The 22,818-nt window shown below is 27.1% G+C and overlaps 1 protein-coding gene across 1 annotated transcript; it reads right to left on the bottom strand.

Annotated features, from left to right (window-relative positions):
- Positions 1-1,283: 1,283 nt before the first annotated feature.
- LOC100206473 (aminoacyl tRNA synthase complex-interacting multifunctional protein 1) lies at positions 1,284-21,418 on the bottom strand. The gene is made up of 10 exons (XM_065791771.1): positions 21,250-21,418; positions 21,104-21,129; positions 20,312-20,408; positions 19,110-19,247; positions 18,575-18,688; positions 18,189-18,262; positions 11,367-11,407; positions 8,969-9,090; positions 2,292-2,326; positions 1,284-1,469 (listed from the first exon to the last, which is right to left on the bottom strand). Exons 1-10 carry the CDS (start codon positions 21,392-21,394, stop codon positions 1,335-1,337), a joined length of 927 nt encoding a protein of 308 aa, XP_065647843.1. The 5' UTR covers positions 21,395-21,418; the 3' UTR covers positions 1,284-1,334.
- Between the last annotated feature and the right edge of the window lie 1,400 nt (positions 21,419-22,818).

Raw genomic sequence — 22,818 nt, forward strand, 5'->3', positions numbered from 1 at the left:
ATTATGTTAAATTACTACGTTCAACTTAATAAAGTAATTGGAATAAAATCATATTAAGAGGCATATCCACGCCTGCTTCCAATTAGCTAGAAAAAAAAAAAAAGAAAGGTGTTATCCCAGAGAATTGCGATTTAGATGAAGATACGCCCCGATTTATTGATATAAATTTAATTAATAATTCTGTTTTATTAAATAAAAATGTTCTTTTATTTTATGTACATAAATACTTAGTCTTAATCTACCTTTTAGTAAAACAGAATATTAATAAAAACATAGTAATTAAATGAGTTTCCACAACTTGGACACATTTGTGGTAAGTATATTTAAAAAGCTGCCAAATGTGGTAAGTGCAAACATGTAGGTATGTTTTGTCATATTTCTCTCTCAAATACAGATGCTAGAAAGCTATCAAGCTTTTTTTTTTTTTAACATAAATGATGAATCAGTGATTATGATAATGTACTAATTGAGTTTTTAAATTCATAAATAAAACAATATTTAAATGCTAAACTTTTAAAATGCTCCCCAGTAAAATCACATCTGTGACACTTAACACTTCTGCGCATAATGCCATCGATAAGTAAAACAGAAAAGTCAAGAAAAAATAAAAACAAAAAAATGCCGTAAAATCATATAAAATCTAGTATCTTGATACATTTTTTTGTTAATAACAATTTTCTAAGAGTGAATAGAGATTATAAATTTACTGGGATTGCTGTATTTCAATTTAAAACAAATTTTACTATTTGATTTGAAGTTTTTTATAGTAATAAATTTTTTTTTAAGTTCAGTTTGATCTAGGAGTACTTTTATTACCAGATAAAAACAAAGAATCATCATTATTGAAACAGTATATAAGTTTCCTTGCGAGAAAAATTAAAATATTTGCCTATGCAATGTTTTCGAAAATTTGCCAACATTTGCACTAGTATAACTAGTATAAAATGTTTTCTCTATTTTGTTTGTCGAAATTCCATTGATAATCTTATCCCTAATAATGTAACTTCAACATTTACAACACATGCTACTACTTATGTAACTCAAGTAATATGATTGTAAAACTCCAACAATATTAACTAATTATGGATAATATTGGATAACTAATTCAATTCTTTTTCAGTTTATGGCAGCAATAATATAGCATACCAAATTTAGTTTGTCACAGCTATAAAAATATTCTATAAATTATATTCAGTTTTCTGCAAATGCCAAAGGTAAAAAATGTATAAAAAAATGCAAAAGGTAAAAAATGTATATAAAAAAAGTATATATGAAACCTTCAATTAAGTTTTTACGAAGTATTTTTTAAAAAAAATAATATTTCCAAAACTATTTTATTTAATAGGACAACATTTCATTGTAGGAGATGAAAATCGACCGGTCTTTCCAGCTATAGTAAACTGTCCACCTTTGTAACCAGGGACACCGTTTTCATCTACTCGGAAATCTGGTTGCACTTGTTCCCAAATCTAAAGAAAAATTTAACAAGCTGATGGTTTTTTTAATGCCTTTTCACATTAGTTAACTAAAAAAAATACGAGCCTGAGCTAAATTTTTTTTTATCAGCCTATATATACGCATTTTACTACATATAGAAGTTGAAATTCTATTGTACCTTTGTTATTTAGGGGCCATCCATACGTACGCACCGAGGAGGAAGGGGGGGGGGGCGGCGGAGTGTCCTAAGTTGAGTAATTTGCGTACAAGTGCGTATGGCATAGATCATCCAGACCATAATTTAAATATCCGGAAAATTGTTTGGGTAAAATATCTGGAATATATTTTCCTCTTAATTTTGCCTTTAGCTGCGTTGTTTCTAATCTTTTTTTCAAACTTTTCTTAGTTTTGTAAGAGTGATGAGTCAAAAAGTTTAAAAAACAAATATATTACAAATATTTATACCTAAACTTGTACGTATGGATTTTTGGATATCGAGAAAAAATAAAAAAGGTGAGAAAAATATCCGGAACTACGGAAATATCCGGAAAAAGATAATGCCTGATATGGAGAGGAAGAGGGTCCAACAAATGTATGTACGCAAACACAAAAAATTTTGAGGTGGCAGTTCACGTTCACTTGCCCATTAATAAGGTGAACGCCGCTCACGTTCATGGCCTGTTAAGGTTGTAAAGGTTGAACAATAAAAAAAGAAAGTGATAACGTATATACGTATGCATGGGGAGGGGGGGGGGGAGGTTAAAAATATACGAGGTGTAGCAGGGGTTACAATCTGGAGATTTTTGCGCACGTAATATATGGATAGCCCCTAACTAAAATAAACAAAACTTTACCTTTTTCTTTGGATTTAGTTGTACGTCAGCATCTCCTAAAATTTTTATTTTATTTTATTAAATATCAAATAAATAGATCATTATTTATAATAAAAAGAATATTTAACTGGATTTTCGCGAAAAAATCATAACATTCGAAATAAAATTGAAAAGTACAAAATATTTAATGAAAATCAATTTCTTTCATAAATGTTAAAATTTTGGGATAATTAGGAGTTTTCATAATCACTATAAACTAAGCATCTGGGTCTCATAACAGTACAAGACAAAACGAGACGAAAAGATAAAAAATACTATTTTGATAAAACCGGTACGAAACGAAACAATTTTTATATAATTTTGCAAAATATGGTACAAATCGAAACAATAATTTCTTGTTTTGTAAAAACCGGTACGAAACTAAGGTTAAATTTTTCCCGAAATGAAACGGTAAAAAACGAGACAAACAAGAAATTTCTGAGTTTTACGATGTTTTCAGATAGGACCTGATACCAATACTGTATCCATCAGTTAACTTGATTTGGATTAGACACTTTTTACATTCCCCAAACTTAACACCTGACACAGTAACCTTGCTATAATAGTTCCATAAAACTGTAGCTTTTATAGGTATGATTATATAATTGAGAATAACTAAAGCGTGTACACGAAATAAATGTGACAGAATAAGCACGTCATTTTGTTTACAACGTGTTGTGGTTTCAAAAAATTATGTTAGTTTTTGGATTTAACTTGAAACTAGTTTTAAAAATGACAAAAGAAGAAGACGTAAGAGAAAAAATTATGCACAAATATTTACAAAATTCTAATAGTAGCTACAATTCGATAGCAAAATCGTTGCAAATACATCCATACACCGTTAGTCGTGTTATTCAATGTTTTTCTCAAACAAAATCGATCAAACGCAAATCTGGTGGTGGAAGAAAGGAAGGTTTTAAAGATATAAAACTAGTTAGAAAACTGGTTAACAGTTTTAAGAAAAACCCAAGCCTTTCACTAAGGGAAAGCGCAAAAATATATGGATTTTCTCATAACTTTGTTGCAAAAGTTAGAAACAAACATGGTTTTCATTCTTTCAAAGCACAAAAAGTGCCCAACCGTTCTGATACTCAACAAAAAAGTGCAAGAACCCGCGGCAGAAAGTTGTATGACAACTTTATTTCTAAAAATTTCTGCATTATTGAAGACGATGAAACTTATATCAAGTACGATCATCAACAAATTCCCGGTGCTGTTTATTATATTGCCAAATATAGAAGAAAAGCAGATAAGAAATTTAAATACACAAAACATAACAAGTTCGCTAAAAAAGCTTTGATATGGCAAGCTATTTGCAGTTGTGGTAAAAAACCAACACCTAATATTTCTCAGTCCACACTTTCTGGTCAAATATATGCTAAAGAATGTTTACAAAAACGCCTTTTAACTCTCATTAAATCACACAATAACAGACCTGTGTGCAAGCACAGAATTAGAATCAAAAAAATTAGTGTTTTCATAAAATGCCAGTTTTTATAATAACTTTTATAAAAACTTTTTAAATAACTTTCAAAAAATGTTTTTGAAAGTTATTAAAAAAGTAGGATATTTTTAGGAGAAATCAAAATTTTAAACAATAAATTATTTTTGCGGAATATTGAAAGTTAACGCAATAACTCGTATTTAATAGGTTCTCTCCTTTATATAATAGAATTTGAAATATTTCATTCAAAGATTGCAAACTCTTGATGCGAGGTTATATACATATAAATATATAATTTATGTCTAGATGAACTTTAAGTTAACAAATCATTACAGTAAAACCTACCTACAGTTGGCAACTTCTTTGTTATCGTTTTTTTATTATTATTATAACGTCGTGTTAACATTTGCAAATTTTCTTAGAAGCGCAAAACCTTATGAAAATGATGCTATTGCATTGCTTAGTTAATATACTTTTTAGTTTATCTTTCGTTTAAGAAACCTTAAGGTAATAAGTATTAAGCGCGCATTTATTCTGCTTAAATGTTAAAGTTCATGTATTGCTCGGGGGCGTGGGGATCATGAAATATCTGTTTGGGGCGGGGGAATTATGAAATGTTCCGTAAATACCGATACGAAATTAAACAAGTTTATTTTGTTTCGTATATGAAACAAAACAAAATTTTTATGTTTCGTAAAAATACGGTACGAAATGAAACAAGCTTTACTTGTTTTGTAAAAATACGACACAAAACGAGATATCTTTTTGTTTCGTACAAACAGGATAAAACGAACATTATCATTTTGTACCGTGTCAAACCGAACTTCCGAGAGGATACAAGAAGACACATATGCTAGTATAAACAATAAATTCATAATTATGAAGCAAATGTAAAGAATAAACATATTAGGGAAGGGGTGGGGGTGTCAGGGGCGGGGTTTCAAAAAATGAAAACCCACCCATGAAAATTCCAAATATAAGTACACGTTTTGGTATCGTTTTTTTCAGAAAAGAATGTTGAATATTTATTTAAGTGAAGACAAAATTTTACTTTTGAATTGAAAAAGTTATTTACTTTTAAATGATTCAACTTGGTTTAAATACCAGTATATTTAGATAATTCATCCGTCTTTACAAGAAAGTAGATTCTGCAACTATTTATTTATAATGTGCACGAGTTTTTAAATTTTTTTCTAATGGTTATTGAAGGTGGGTTTTTTGTTTTCTTACTGGTGATTTACTTCCCCCGTTTTACTTAAATTAGTAAGCGCAATCAAAACTGTGCCGCAATCAAAAATGTGCCGAATAAAATTTCGGTTAAACCGTAACATATTTTGTGGTAAGCAACCATATAAACAATTTTTGTTTCGGTTAACTCAAGATTTTAATGTTTAAAAGTAAAGCTTTAAATAAACTTTAAAATTTTTTAAGCAATAAATGTGAAAATAAGATTTTTTATTTACTTGTCAGATGACAATTAAGCTTTGACTTCAGGCAGTTTGACAATACGTCAGCCAAGAACCAAAAGGCTGTAGGTCCACATTTTGTGTTTTTTCTGTTATTATCAATAAATATTCAACAACCAATGGAGTATGTGCCCAATAAATCTATTCTCAAGAATGATACAACTTTTAAAAATAATTAAAAAACTAGGCGGACATTCTGGCAGTATTCTTTACAAATTAAATTTTAAAACTTGATTTTCTCGGAAACACAAAAAATGGATATAAGGCCTCTTGGTTCTCGCCGGACGAATATTAAAAATCTTTATGTGCTCACAAAACTCTATGCAAAATAACTAATTCCAAATAAGCACGAATAATATAAATAAACTAGTTCAGGATTTAAAACTATTTTCTTAAAAATATTAGGTATGTCATAAAATAATGATACGTCAAATGACGTAAGCGAACGTCATAAAATTGATCTTTAGGATAATTAAATTTAAAACTTAATTAAAATAATTTTTTACTTTTTAACTTGATTTTTAAAATAAGAATTGAACATATTTTTAAATAATCCAACAGCACTGCGAAATGTTTTGATATAGTACTCAGTAAACAGAACGACTTTAAGGAAATCACTGAAATATGCAAATTCATCTTTTGTTTTTACTTCATGAAATGGAATGGAGCATGATAGAAATGGTTATAGCTGATAGAACTTTGCTTTGAAGCAGTCAAAACTGACAGAACTGACAAACTTGTTTGGTAGTGCGTTTCATGGGTTAGCAACAAGAAGAAATCAAAACGATCTGAAGAAGTCAAAACGATCAAGACAGTTGATGCTTGCTTCACAATAAAAGTAATAGGATGACAGTAGCTTGATAGGGTATTAAATGGAACAATAAGGCAACTTACTGAGTCGATGTTGTTCTTGATTTAGCATTTTTTGATAAAGTGGTTACTTAAACCTCTATTGTGTAGAGAGGTGAGGCCAAGTTAAATATATTTCATTTGTAGTCAAAGTGCTTGCTTTTGGATGGTATTTAGGTAGTGCGATTCTGGATGCATTTTATTCAAGAGGTGGTGTAAAGCTTTTTCCATACTTTTGCATCTCCTCTGATAAAGATATGTTGCAGACAAGTTTTGTGTTTAGCAGTTTTGATAATGCTCAGGATTTTAGTGTTGCTAGCCTACTTTTTACAGATGCTTGTGTAACTAATATGTTCAGGTAAGTCTTGATGAAGATTATGAACAGCACGTAGGATCAACCATGATGACAACTTAAATAATTTGTTAACCACAAAATGCTGCATGCTCTTGCCTCTTACCATTTTTTCTATGGTATAGATGTTATAGAGGTTGGGCTGTAGTTTGCTGGGTTGAGTCTTGTCTGGGTGAAAACTGCACCTACAACTATAGACCACAACTAAAAACTACAACCTAAAACCACAACTACACTTTGGTGCAAAAATTTCTGAAAAATGACAGCAAGTGGGGCTGGTAAATGACAGTGAGTGAGGCATGTTGCCTCAAGACTAAGGTAACATGCAGTTTCCTCAGTCTTGCTAATTAATTCATACATTAAACTGAGTTTTAAAGCTAACCTTCATCAAGAAATAAAAGAAAAAATCGTATAGCCATTATTTAGGAAGCACAATTAAAAACCATGAGTCTACTCATCAAAAAGATTTAGAATTGTGGTTTTTAAAATAAGTTTTTATTATCAAAAAAAGTTCACATTTCAATGCTTTTTTAAACATACTCAATTCCAACAAGGCTGCAACCAACCACTATTAGAGTTGGAAGTTAATGGAAGAGCAATGATAAAGTTTAAGAAGCAAGATAACGATTAATAGACAACTTAAAAGATTGCATATTATATGAATCAGGAAAACAAGATAAAGGAAGCAAATTTCAAAGAACTGATGTTTGAGTAAAAAAATTAGACGAAAAAGAATTTTTAGAGCACTTTGAAACAGTCATAGTAAAAGAATGAGACTTAATTGAATGAGAAGTAACTTGATAATGAATTTTAGTAGAGATGCTAGATGCTGATAATGAATTTTAGTAGAGATGCACCCATTATAGTACTTATAGAAAAGAGAAAGGGAAACAACATAACAACGATGTGACAACGGTTGAAGGTTGGCTGCAAGAGCAGGTCCAACTATGTTTACAATGCATTTTTACACTTTGTCTAAAAGAAAACAGGCATCATTTGAAGATCTGCTCCAGTTATGGCAACAGTATTCCATACAAGGACATATTTGAGATTTATAAAGATAAAGAATAGAATTTGGAAAACAAAAGTGGCAAGCATGATAGAGAGATGCAACCTTAGCAGATGCTTATTTTGCCATCGATTTGATATATGGTTTCCAAAAAAGATCGGAAGATTTAATCCTAGAAGACAAAGAGTAGATGTCTCATTGAGTACATTACAGTTAATAAATATAGGAAGATCTAGATAGGTGCAATAACAATAAGAAAAGTTTTTTTTTTTTAATCTAAGTTTAAGTTCACCAGCCACTGAGAGCCTCATGCTGTAGTAGAAGTGAGATCCTTTTCAAGCTCAAATGCAAATGAATTTCTAGGAGATCGTTAATGTAAATTAAAAAAAGTATGGGGCCAAGGATGGAACTTTAAGGAACCTCTAAAGTAACAGGAAATGAAGAAGATTGCTGTTCATGGAAGACAACTTTTATACTACAATTGGTAAGGAAGGATTTAATAATCTTAAAGATGTTACCTCATACATATAAGAAGAGACCAGTATGCCAAACTTTATTAAAGGCTTTAGAAATGTCAAGAGCAATAGCTCTAACCTCTTCACATCTTTCTAATGCAAAATATAACCTATCAGTTATTATCATTAAGAAATCAGCAGCAGAATGGGAAGATCAAAATCCATTTGATGATCAGAAAATAAGTTATTAGATTAAAGATGAGAGATTAAATGTTAAAGCCTCAAAAACCTTGCTTTTAATAGTAAGAAGACTAATGAAATGATAGTTAGATGAAAAACCTCAAAAACCTTGCTTTTAATAGTAAGAAGACTAATGAAATGATAGAGTCAGATCAGTCTCCAGAAATTTTTTAAATAGGAATAACAGATGCCACTTTCTAGGAGGCTGGAAAACAAGACTCTGATAAGCACTTGTTAAATAATTTTGAAAGTGTAGATGACAACTCTGGAGAAGACTTCTGCTAGACTATAATAGGTATGTTTCACCGACCACAAGCTGTAGATGTGTCTAAGCAGTAAATCACTTTAGATACAGAAGCTATACTTTACTGACCACATTACATCAACTTGGTGTAATAAACAAATAATGTTTATGTTATAAATATGAAAAATGATAAAAACTTACTTGATTGAGTTTTCTATCATTAAAAAGTGTAACAAGCTTTTATTTTTTATTTTGTTATTAAATCTTATTAAAAAAAAAACTTATATCAAAAACATAATAGAAATCAAAGGGAAATCTTATTAGCCAAACAATTTAATTCTAAACAAGAAATAATTGTATGTATATATATATATATATATATATATATATATATATATATATATATATATATATATATATATATATATATATATATATACACACATTCACATATACCGACATAGTGTTATAAATAAATAAAAAGGTCATTAAATTTTAAGAATTTTAAACCCACTGGAAATTCTGCAGTATATGCGGTGCCATTAAGCTGGCTAACAACCTGATATAAATTTTTTTTATTATAATATTTATAGCACATACCAGAATAGCCTTCACAAGTTACAATGTCTCCAATTGTTGCAGAAGCAGGTACTTCAATAATTTCAACTTTTTCAGGTGTCGATGCACACATAATCATTCCCTCTGATAGAATTCCACGCATTCTAAATTTTTAACATATGTAGGTCAAATATAATAATATTAAAAAAAAAAAAAATCTAAACCAAAACCAAAACTCAAAAATTTTAACTTCATATTCAAATTCTAAAATTGTTTTTACCTGGTGATTTAAAATTTTAAACTTATAAGAAAAAAAAATGAACTGAAAAAATCCTAAAAATAAATAGATGGACTTATGGTGTACCACAAGCAAAATAAATGAATAAGTGAATAGGCTGAATGATTTAAGTCAATTTTTTAAAAAGGATTTAAGTCAATTTTTTAAATATATTAAGTAGAAACAAAAACTTTATGTTATAACATCAAATCGAATCCTAAAAAATGGAGGGTTAGACAAATTTAAAATAAAGTAATTTCTTATTTTATTTTAACCAATTTTTCTGGCTAACAACTTGACAATATTTAATTATTTTACAGTTATTTAAAGCAAACTTTATAGAATATTTTTTATATATAAAAGATATATATATATATACATATAAATATATATATATATATATATATATATATATATATATACATATAAATATATATATATATATATATATATATATATATATATATATATATATATATATATATATATATATATATATATATATATATACATATAAATATATACATATAAATATATATACATATATATATATATATATATATATATATATACAAATATATATACATATAAATATATATATATATATACATATAAATATATATACATATATATATATATATACAAATATATATATACATATAAATATATATATATATATACATATAAATATATATATATATATATATATATATATATATATAAATATACATATAAATATATATATATGTACATATAAATACATACATACATACATATATATATATATATATATATATATATATATATATATATATATATATATATATATATATATATATATATAAAGTGAAGAGGAGTGAAACTCAGTAAAGTTTGCTTGCCTAGAATGGATGCTGGTAATGTTAAAGAAGAAAGACTTTCAATGTTTGTAATTATAAGGTGTGAAAAATATTTCTTGTTATTATCAGGCCCAGCCAAAAAGTTGGATGTCATCAGAATTATTTGAGGAGTGGGTCAGAGAAATTAATCAAAACTTGAGCGTTCAGAAAAGAAAAATTGTGTTATAGATAATTAAACTGCCCATCCTAACAAAAACTGACTGGGTGTAGTTTATTTTTCTTCAACCAAATACAAACTCTTTTTAGCCAACCTATTGCTGCTTTGGAAAAAGATACTTAAATTTCGGATCTTAACTGCTTCATGCTTTTATGCTAACGAAAGCATATCAGTTAAGTTCTATTCCAGAACAAGCCTTAATAAATTGTTTCACGAAATCAGAAATATCAGTAAAAAAAATTGAAAAAGCCAATAAATGATAATAAAAATCCTTTTTGTGGCTTTGATGTTGAGAAGACTGCAATTGAAAACTTAAGAGATGGTCTTGAATAAATCTTGAACGTTTTTGAAAGCAAAACTTGATGCAGACTTTAACATCAAAGCCAAAGAATTAGTAGATTTTGATGTTTGTATTGCCAACTCATAAAAGTATTGTCAGTTCATAAAAGACAATCTACAACTACAGATTTTTTTAAAAAACATAGAATTTAAAAACGCATAAAACATATTGTAATTAGTCTTGAGAATCATTTAGAATCTTTAGAAGTTTATTTCATTACTATGATTAGATAAATCTATTATTTGAAAAAAGTCAGTTTTCTATAATTTAAAAACCTCTTTAATTCAAATTTTTGCTTATAAAACTTGAATTAGAGAGTTGTAGAGTATACTAAAATATGTTTACTTGAACACAGCATTTTCATTAACTCTTTCTAAGAACTGTTTTATTTAATACGCAAAGTTTGTAAACATTGTTTTTCAAAAAGTTATACATACACAATTATACGTAATAATTACATTAATTATCATTTAAATAATTGTAAAATTAAACAACTATATTAATAATATAACTACTAAAAAGTATAAAACAACAAAATTACTTTAATAAAAATGGAAGAAATCTCCATTAATTATGTCTGCATTATTTTCCTGATAAAATGTAAAAAAAATTTATTCTACCCAATATTGTAAATGTATAACAGGCTTTATCATTCCATCTGTTAAAAATTTGTCAAAAACTTATAACACCCTTAAAAATAATGCCCAACACCCTCAATAATATACTGACATAATTAATAGACAACCCATTAAAATTATTAATTTTACTTTGCTGGTTTCAGATTGCACACAAATACTGCAACTCGATTCTAAAAGTAAAAAAAAAAATTTTTTTCTTGAAATACTACAGATAAGAACTTTGTTTTATACGTAGCCTTTCAAAAAACTAAAAAAAATAGTTAATAATAAATATTTCTAAAATTAAATAAAATTATACAACAAGTTGAATCTGATGATTGTTTTGAATGAATGTAGGTTCAATGTTTTCTAATTCTTTGGTATAATAGGTTTAACAATGATTTCTCATTATGATAGACATGTTTTCTATCATTGCAAGTATGATAAGAAAAATCTCTAATATAATAGATCTTACTTTTTTAAAATTTGACAATTTTTTCTATTTCTATTTATTATTCTTATTTAAGTGCTTTTAAATTCTTAGAATATCTACGTATTATCACCATAATCTGATTTTGATTAGACAATTTTCATAGATTTAAAAGTTCATGTCACCATAAAACATTTGTTCTTAAACCAATTGGATAAATCATGAACCAATTTTCTGAAAATGTTTTTTATTTCAGTAAATTTTTTTTTTTTCATATTTAGTAAATTGTTTTACAATAATTTATGTAATTTACTTAATTATTATTATTAACATAGTGATGTAAAAGTTTCAACTTTGAATACCAAATACAATGAGTTAAAAGTATATCTTCTATAACAAATATTCTTTGCAACAACTTGTTTTAAAAAAATATCTTTTATTTTTTTGACATCTTCACTTTCAACAAGACTGCAAGCAATCACTATTAGAGTTGGAAGTTACTGGAAAAAATACTTATCATACTTTGCAATGACATAATAAATGGAGAAAGTATTTTTTTAACGATGAATAGGTGAAAAATAAATTTTTAAGTTTTATTAATTTATGTTGTTTGGATAGTTCATATCGTCATGTATTTTTGTGTATTGTTTATAATGTTGTGTGTTTTTGTGTATTTTTTATATTGTTGTGTATTTCTAAGTTTTGTTTATACTGTTGTATCATCGGCATCGTTTATATTGACATGTACATTTGTGTATTGTTTATGTTGAGGTATATTATTTATGTGGACTTGTTTATTATTTTTATTATTGTTGCTTTTTATGTTTGTTGCTATTATTCAAGTTAATTCTTACTTTTGTCTCATCATAATGTCTAAAAATATCCTTTTGTTTTTATTTTTATTTTCTATTATCCTTCTGATCGTCAAACATTGTGTTATCTTATTCATTCATTATCTCTCAATAAGTTTATTCGCTTTATCCCTTTTTGTTTTATTTTTCTTGCTTTTAAATATTATTGTTCTTCTTTTTATTTTGTCTTATTTTATTTTGGTCACTACCTATATTACTTTTTTTTTGCTTTATTTGTTTATTCTATTAAGGTGCCACTCTAATGACTGTTTTTAACTATACGAGTGACACTAAGCCTAATTTTGTAGAATTGTAAATAAATTTGTAATTTTTTCAATTTTATGGTTAAATAGATGGATAAAAAAAATTAAAAAAAATAAGAAAAAAGAGAACAGAGCTTCAAGATAACAATTGACAAACAACTTAAAAGATTGCCAATTATATGAATCAGGAAAACAAGATAACGGAAGCCAATTTGAAAGAACTGATGTTTGAGGAAAAAAACTAGACAAATAAGAATTTCTGAAGCACTTTGGAACAGTCACAGTAAAAAAATGAAACTTGATTAAATGATGAGTAACAGGAGAATGAATTTTAGTAGATGGCACAAGAGATGGTAGCTCTTAAGAGCAGTGCCCATTTTACAGTCTTAGTCAGAAAGGCGTGCAATTGCACATCTTTATATGACCACGCAATTAATACTTTATTTTGAAAATTTGATTACAGCTGTTTTGAAAATTTGAATTTAAAAAATGTACTAAAAAGCTTATTTAAGCTTAGACTAAACGTAAGAGAAAATAAAAAGAAATTATTTAAAACACAATAAATAAACATATAAACAACAAAAATAAAACCTAAAAAACAAAAACACTAAGATTATTTAAATAAAGTTTTCAGTTACGTTTGAAATAGAAAAAGTGTATTTATACTACTATGGAAACCCTTATAAAGTAAAAACTTTAAATTATAGTTATTCATTTTAATAGTTTTTAAATAATATTTAAAAATATAAGTTTCCATACAAATACAGGATAGTAAATATTTTAAAAAAATTTAATTTTTATGTTTATTATTATTATTATTTCATAAAATTTAAATCTTATTTAATTTTTAGCATTTTAAAAAAGATAACTTAATTCTTTTTTAAACCATTTCATGCTTTGATTAAACATACATTTTTTAAACATTTAAACATAAGCATTTATTCGTAGAAAGTGTTACATACATTAAAAGAAAAATCTTTAAATCTTTAAAATGATTTCTTTAGTAAATGAGATAAACAAAAAAAGATTCCAAAAAATTATTTTTGTAGTAATATTAACGAAAGAAATAAATCAGTTTGATTTCAATGGAAACATTAAATTTCTTTTTTCTCTTGCCTGAAATACGCCACCTTTGTAAAGTTAGAAAAAATTATGTGGTAGCTAGACCGCTGAATCAGCAATCTGCAATAATCAGAATTCAAACTGATGACTAATCATATTATTTACTAAAATTAATTAATAATTATCACCATAATCTGAGTGAATTAAAAGTTACTTTTTTACTTTGTAATTTAAAAGCTTTAATTGCAACAAATTTTTTATTATCTGTTTGAGCATATAAACTTTAAAAATTCTTAAAAAATTTTTTTTAAATAAATAATTGTTTGTTCAGAGTCAACTACTTTAAAAATAAAATTGATGGAAATTTATTTTAAGATAAAGAATTAATATTCATTAATTCATATTTTTTCAACAAAATTTTTTATCTTTTTAAGTGTATTAACTTTAAAGATTCTTATATAACATTCATTAATAAATCGTTGTCTAAAAAAAGTTGTTTATAAAATCCAAATAAGTTTATTATTTTTTTAAAATATTGTTTATTATAAAATAAATGCATACTTATATAATTTTTTTAACATAGTTATACAACATAAAAAAAATTATATACAACTTTTATTGAAAGTCAAAACAAAAATACTAATTATCATTACTTTATACTTTATTTACTAAAAACGTTTTGCTAATATAAAAGCATATGTGAAGATAAAAGTTTTTATGTTATTTACTTTAACATATAACTAAAAAATCATTTTTATTCAGCATGTTTTTAATATGTAAAAAGCTGTGTTCAAATCGTTAAACCTGTAAACTACTCCCATGGTTATATAAAGATGCGCAATCGCAAGCCTTTATATAGCTTTATATCATTGGAAGGTCTGCCCCAGATATGGTAACAGTCTTCCATACAAGGACGGATTCGAGATTTGTAAAGATAAAGAATAGCATCCTGAGTAAGAAAGTGGCGAGCATGATAAAGAGATGCAAATGCTGATTTTGCAATTGATTTGATATATATTTCCAAGAAAAATCATAAGTAAGAGTTAATCCTAAGACAAAGGTTAAATGCCTCATCGAGTAAATTACCATTCATAAATATAGAAAGAACTAGATTATTGCAATTACAATTAATTGAAAAAAAGTGAGTTTTATCTGAGTTAAAGTTACCACCCACTGAGAGCCTAATGCTGTAGTAGAAGTGAGAACCTTCTCAAGCTCAAATGCCCCCACCAAGCAATAAGAGTGTTGGCTTCTTATCAAAACAAGAATAAATGGTAGTATCATCAGCAAACAATACCCCCTTGGATGTGAGAAATTCTGGAAGATCATTAATGTAAATTAAAAAGTAGTATAGGGCCAAGGATAGAACCTTGAAGAATCCCTAAAATTACAGGATATGAGGTAGAGTGTTGTCCATCAAGGACAACTTTTATACTACAATTGATAAGAGAGGATTTAATAATCTTAAAGATGTTATATGATACACCGTAAGAAGAAAGCTTATAGAGAAGACCAGCATGCCTAACTTTAACATCTATCTAATGTACAATAAAACCTATTGGTGAAACTATTGGTTTTATTGTGCATCAAATAGACAAACAAGATCAAAATCCATATTGATGATTAGAAAGTAAGTTAACAGATTCTAGATGAGAGATTAAGTGTTTGTTAATTAAAGACTCAAAAACCTTGTTTATGATAGAAAGAAGAGTAATGGGATGGTAGTTGAACGAGTCAGATCGCTCTCCAGGATTTTTGAAAATAGGGATAACAGATGCTGCTTTCCAGCAGGATGGAAAGCAAGTCTCTGATAAGCACTTGTTAATTAGTTTTAAAAGTGTAGACAACAGCTCCACAGAACACTTCTGCAAGACTATAACAGGTATGTTGTCTGGACCACAAGCTGTAGAAGAGTTTAAGCACAAAACTACTTTACAGAAGCTGAAGTGATCTAAATATCAGGCAATGGACTAATCTGCTTTTCGGCTATATCAGGTAAAACACGACTAGTGGAATCAAAAAATGATATTGATGAAAAGTTTTTAGCAAACAATTCAGCGTTGTCTTTAGGTGAGGTGACAAAATCTGAACCATACAAGAGAGGTGGAATAACAGATTTGCCCTTATTATAGATACTGTTAAAAATTCTCCTGAAGTTACGAGAGCCTAATTTTTATGATAAAATATGAGATTTCATGACCTGAGAATAGCAGGCTCTAGAGTTAGCAAAACCTTTTTACAATGGTTTCTAGCAATAGTAAATAGACTGTTTTCTGAAGAATAGTTTTACCAATAGATTTGAAAGTAATGGTTTCAATTGGAAACTGCAGCAGCACAATGAGAGGATAACAAGGAGAAGAGTGAGGCTTGACTTGGAATCGTTGAGAGGGAATAAAAGCTTCCATGCCAGCCTGAATCCAAGAAGTTATGTAGGAAACACATTTGTCAGCAGGAAGACAAAAGATTTCTACCCAAGGGCCATCACAAAGAAAATCACGGAAGGAGTCCCAGTTTTAAGGTAGTTTAAAGAGATAAGATTTAAGGTAGTTTTAAGGTAGTTTAAAGAGGTAAGATGATAGAGGGATTCTGATGATAAAGAAGAATGAGATAATAGTTTTAGAAAGATCAAATTTTGATTAGAAGCACCTAAGAGTATATACAGAGAAACTGAGCACTGACTAGGATCAGAAACAAGACATAAGTCGAGTAGAGAAGGTAAATAATTCAGATTGTCTGGAAAGTGAGTAGGAAACTTTACTAATTGAGTTAGATATTGAGAAAGCCAAAAGTTGTGGACTTAAACGCTTAGCTGTTACTACTAGGTAGAGGTTACTTCTTGGCAGATGTTACTTCGAGTAGAGCTACACCTAGTATCCTCACTGAATAACTCGAATTTCAATAGATTCGGGAATTTCAGTAGATTTAGAGGCAAAGTTTTTTAGCTGTATTTTAAATGCTTGAGGTATTTGAGGCAAAGTTGAGGTAGATTTTATCAAACAAAAAAACTAACTTTATTTTAAAAAATGTTCATCTTTTTTCATTTCTGCTTTTAAAACTTTTTGACTAACCTGTAGTATAAGGTTGAAATAAAAATAAATTGCTTGGCACTGCAAATATTAACATAGAAAGTCTGTAACTGGTTGCTGATATAAACATCAGAACCTAAAAACTGTAATTCTCTTGAGTTCCACTACCAAAACTTTGCTTTTATTTTCTATTGACATAATTTTTGTTTGTATGACTTTAACATTATCTATGGTCATGTTTGAGTCTCAGAATTTTTTTTTTTTTACATTATGTTTAATTATAAGCTTAAAGTTCAATCATATTCTCCTTATAGGATATAGTCAGTGCGTTCATATTCAAACAATAGATTTAAACAGTAATATCCTAATACTATATAATATATTAAGTACGAAGCAATGAATTTAAATGGTAAAATTCTAATACTGTAGGATATATTCAGCACTAAACAATAGATTTAAATGGCACAATTAAAAAAACTTTTAAACAATTTGGATAACCTAGAAATTTAAATGCAATCCTATCACAGAAGAAAAAGTATGCATTGCCAAACAATCAAGAAATTGCACACTAACCAAGTGAAGAAGCTAACTAGGTATCAAGGCTAAAAATATTGTGAATATTTCAAAAATAATACTTAATGATTTAACTAAACATTTCATACTTTTAACCATTTTAACTAAATTTTTTAATTAGTCATAAAAGTAATTCAAAAAACTTGCTTGAAAAGTATTTTAAAAGCTTTATTAAAAAATATTTATTTTACAGCATTTTTCTTAAACCATTCTGATCATTTATGTCATCAATCATCAAAGGTATCAAATTATCTTTATTACACAATATTTATCGCACTATATTTATTACAATATTTTTATTGCGCTATATTTATTACAACATTTTTGCATACGCCAATTTAAATTAAAATTGTAATTTTAGAAAAAACTCTATTTAAAAAAAAAAAGATTTAAACTCCTTTACTTTTTGCTTTATTTCAGTGGTACATAAGTATATTATACACTTTGCATTACACTCATATAATATATACATATAGGCACACACATATTTGTTAAAATAATTGGTAAAAATGCATTTTTTTCTTTCTAGTGTCTTTTAATAACTTTATTTTTTATGCTATTAAATCTAATATATTTACTTTTATATAGTTTTTTAGGTTTCTGACTGAGGAAATGAATTCTGAGTTTCTACATTTTCAAATTTTCCTATATTTATTTTATTAAATATTGATAAAACATTCAATAATTGTGACAAAATAAAATGAAACAATTATTAATTAAACAGCCATATGAAGTGAACTGTATGAAAAAATTATTAATTAACATACCTGCATGTGTTCAATCGGAACATGCTTAACCAAACCACTAACAATTGTACGAGGATTGCTCTCACCAAGATCCACTTATAGAATAAACATGATAAAAAGTTAATCTTTATCTTTTATTACTGTATATTTTATTGTTTTTAACAATAAATCTTTTTTTTTATTGGTGTTAACTGCGTAACGACTGGGGTTGATATTTGACAGTCACTTCCTAGTGTTAACTGCATAACAACTTAGTTAAAATACATTTATAATAAATTTATAAAACACCTAATACTTAAAAACTATTAATTTCAGTCATTTTTCCTCATCTCTTTAGGTTTATATAGACTTCACTCCATTTTATAATATATCGCATAAAAATATCAGTACATATTTAACATAAATACCTTGTTCAACATATAAAGAATCTGCATCGGGATGTTTCTTCACATCAATTATTTTACCAATCTTCATTAATATTCGGGAAGCATCAATTGGTTTGTTGTCATCAGTAGGTAAAACTATAAGTAATTTTGATAGTTATTTGACTTATTAAAGCATATTTTTAATTTTATAGACTTATTGAAGCAGATTTTTGATTTTATAGACTGATTGAAGCAGATTTTTGATTTTATAGACTTATTGAAGCATATTTATTAAATAAAGTAACTGCTTGAAATACTTTTATTTTTTATAGATGCAAGGCACAGATTGTGAAAAAACATAGCTTTGATATAGTCTTGTATAGATAAAGAAAAAAGAAGAAATATTTTTTATATACAAATTAATCTAAAAAAAAATTTAACTATTAGGTGTAAAAAACTATATATTTATTTGATGTAACATATTTCAATTTTACTTTATTTGGGTACTGTGTTTAAACTTTTACTATGCATTACTAAGAAATGTAAAAGTGGAAGACAATGTTTCACTTTTGATTACCTTGTTTCATTTTAGTCAAATCTGGTTCTGCAGTTTTTTCTTTCTGAGCAGGCATATCCTTGATAGGTAAAGTGTTTGAATCAGATAGAGCTTCTTTCTTTGTAACACTTTCAACAGATGGAACACTAACCAGTTTAACTTGAAACAAAAATAAAAACACCAAATTTATTCCTGCATAAATTTTTGTAATATTACAAAAATAGACTTATTGAATAATACTGATAATAACATAATACTGATAACAACATTATACCAATTTTTTTTTGCATTACAGAAAATACATAATTATCAAATTCAGTATGAATCTCTGCAAAATTAAAAAAAAATAAAAATGTGATAATAAAATATTGAACTTTTTCAGAAAAAAGTTCCAGAATTTCCAGTTTATTCCTGCATAAAATTTTGGAGGAATTATTGGAACATTTTCTAAAAAGGGAGTTTCTCCAGCACTTTTCTGGGTTTTCAAGGATCGCTGACCACCCTGTAAAATTTAAAACAATTATTATTTAAGAAATTCATTTCTTATTGCACAGTTAACTCATTGTCACCCTAATCATCCATTATAACACTTTTTGTTCATTGCTATCCAATTTATTTATGCTCACATCACTGATACATAATAATTCGTTTCACCATCACCATTTTTATTTATTATCATACTATTTATATAATCCAACCATTTGAGTATCCTTTCACTGTATCTGTTCCTGCATGTTCTAAAAATTTTTATTTGTTTAGTTTTTATCCCTGCACTTCAACCCTTTGAAATTCTCACTAATCTTTATGTTTTCCTGACTCATACAACCTACAACTTTTAAAGTCTTCTGTCAACCATTTTTTTTTGCTCTAATAGTCTATTCTTTGATTTTTAGGAACTTTTTTTTGATTAATTCAGCTCCCCAAGGCCCAGAAGGCCACTACAGACAAGGAGGCTACTTAATTGTGGTTATAACCCTCTCTCAACTCTATAACTCCGAAACACGAACCTTAACAAAAAGGCCACTGAGCAGAGAAACAAGTTGAGCGCGGTACTACCAGGGACGTGGTGGGGATCGAACTTGGAACCTCTCGCTTATGAAGCAAGCGCTCTACCACAACACCACTACCGCATTGAAACCGCAACTCCCAACTTGAAAGCGGTTGTTTGCAGCCTTGTTGGAAGTGAATTTGATTTTTTTTTAAAAAGGTAAGAATTATAATACCTCCATTTTGTGCTTCATAAAACCTTAAATCAGTTTTTAATTTTGAAATTTCTTCTTGTAGCCTTGCATTCTTCTCTAACAAGTTTATTACCTCAGCCTAAAAAAAATTTTTTTAACAAAATAAAATTTTAACAGACACACACATACAAATAATAATATAACTGAACAAACGTAATATAACAATGTTAATGAATGATAAATCATAAAAATTACCCTTAAGAATAATAATAAAAAACCATAAAAAAAGAAAAAAGAAAAGACTTTTAATTAATTAAAACAAAAAAATGTTGTCAATTTTGACTACTTCAGAGACTATTCTAGTCCGTTTAAGACAGTGTCAACCGTATTTGGGCGTCAATGTGGGTGCCGCATAAATTAAAACTTGATGACCTTTTTTTTCCCTAGAATAGCCCCTGTACTTGTTTGACTATTTTTGATCAACTTACAGATGGCAAAGTTTTTGATCAACTTACGGATGGCAAGACTTTTGATCAACTTATGGATGGCAAGATTATCAGTGCTTGTAAGGTGGAACTTGTTTAACAAAAAGTAGGTACTGAAGGTTCTGCAAAGTAGTTAAGTAAAAAGTAAAAGTAAATTAGAGAAAATGTCAGCTATATTGTGGCAGAAACACAGTCTATCTTTCTGACTAAAGAAGCTAGAAAATGTTTTGGTAACAGTTCCTCTAATCAGTGAAATTAAAGACCAAATTAGGGTGAAAAATACTTCAAAACTTCTCTAATATTACAATAAACACAAAAATCCAAAATATTACAAAATAATTGATTTTACTTGTTCAACTTCCCTTTTCTTTTGTTCTAAAAAACATAAAATATTATTTTTTAAAGAAAGCAAAGGAACTAGTTCAAACAAACTTAATTCTTCAAAACTATGTTAAATAATAGCTAAAATAAATAAAACAGAAAATCATAACTTGCCAGCAACTTTTTTGAGGATTTCAAGCTGTTTTTTTAAGATGTTAACTTTCTGCTCAGCTGCTGTTTGTCTTTGTTGAAATTCTGCCATCATAAAAAACTTTCTTTGCAGTATTGAAGTGCGAACAAGTAAGACTTTGTTAAACATATAAAAATTCAAAGAAAACTTGAAAAAATAACATTTTTTAAAAAGAAATATGTATGAAAAAAGTCTTTTTATATACACATACATATATTTGAGTGGATTTTAAAACAATATTTTTATGATTATTTGTCCACCTTCCCCACTTCAAAATGTGTTTTTTATAATAATGTTCTAAAAAATAAAACCAAGTTTCAAAAACCCCCCTAAAAAATTATTTTCAGGGTAGCTCAAGAGACATCAAAAATTTTTTCAAAAGAACGTCAACGTGGGTCTCAAAACAAGTAAAACTATTTATAAATTTTTAAAATACTTCCATCTTATTTTACAAGAAAACAAACACAGTTTTATACAATAAAATCTAATAAATTACATTAGCTACCCCTAAAAATTTTATAAGAAAATTTTAGAAACTTGATTTATTTTATTATACAAAACACACTTAGGAGTGGAGGTGGAAGTATGAAATATTACTTAAAATGTTGATTTAAAATCTCTCTCTCTATGTATATATATATAATATTGGAATAATATGGCTGATGATTGCCGAATGGCATGAAACTTCAAGTTCTATTATAAATTTGTATTTTCTCATTTAAAATATTTTAATATTATTTGATATATTTTTTTCAAAAAGATCTTGATCACTCTTAAACAGACAAGAGTTGTATTTCCACCAATATACAACATTTATAAATAAATAAATAAATAAATATATATATATATATATATATATATATATATATATATATATATATATATATATATATATATATACATATATATATATATACAAAAAGAATTTACAAGAAATTTACAAAAAGTAAATTTACAAAAAGAGTTGTTACTGTTTAGAAAAAATGTTAAATTGTTATAAAAATTAAATATTTATATAATTACTATATATATAATCCATAACTATTTATAATAACAATAAATTTATTTAACTACAGTGGCATAAAAAATATTAGAAACAGCTCAAAAATTGTCTTTTTTGTGCTAAGTTGTGTTTTTTAATTTCAATTTAACAAAAATTTTTTATATACTATTTTAAATACTCTTACTTTAAGAAAGAAATTAGAAATAAATTAAATAAATTGAGCTTTTTAACCACTTCAAACATCTTTAAGGTAAGTTAACCTTACTTATTGAAACTTTTGTTTTAAAATAACTTACTTAACATATCTTATTATTTTTAATTTTTTTTAAAATTGTATTTATATTAAACAGGTTTTCGTTAAATAAAATAATTAACTCTAATTTCTTTTATATAGTGCAAAATGAGCAAAGCCACTAAGTTGAACTTAAGTAGGAAGGTTCTAACAAGCCTTGACAAAATGGATTATTTTCAAAGACACACGACCAAGCTGTTTCAAGTCAGAAAGCACAATCATACAACCAAGGAAGACCTGACATTTCAATTTCAACAA

This window comes from Hydra vulgaris, chromosome 02 (genome assembly GCF_038396675.1).
Source record: "Hydra vulgaris chromosome 02, alternate assembly HydraT2T_AEP".
Lineage (NCBI taxonomy): Eukaryota > Metazoa > Cnidaria > Hydrozoa > Anthoathecata > Hydridae > Hydra > Hydra vulgaris.

Coding starts and splice junctions, on each gene's coding strand:
- LOC100206473 (XM_065791771.1), bottom strand. CDS start 21,394: ATGTTTAACAAAGTCTTACTTGTTCGCACTTCAATACTGCAAAGAAAG. Junction 11,408..18,188: donor TTCCGATTGAACACATGCAG/GTATGTTAATTA, acceptor TTTTACTTTTAG/AATCGAGTTGCAGTATTTGT. Junction 1,470..2,291: donor AACTAAATCCAAAGAAAAAG/GTAAAGTTTTGT, acceptor ATTTTTCTTTAG/ATTTGGGAACAAGTGCAACC.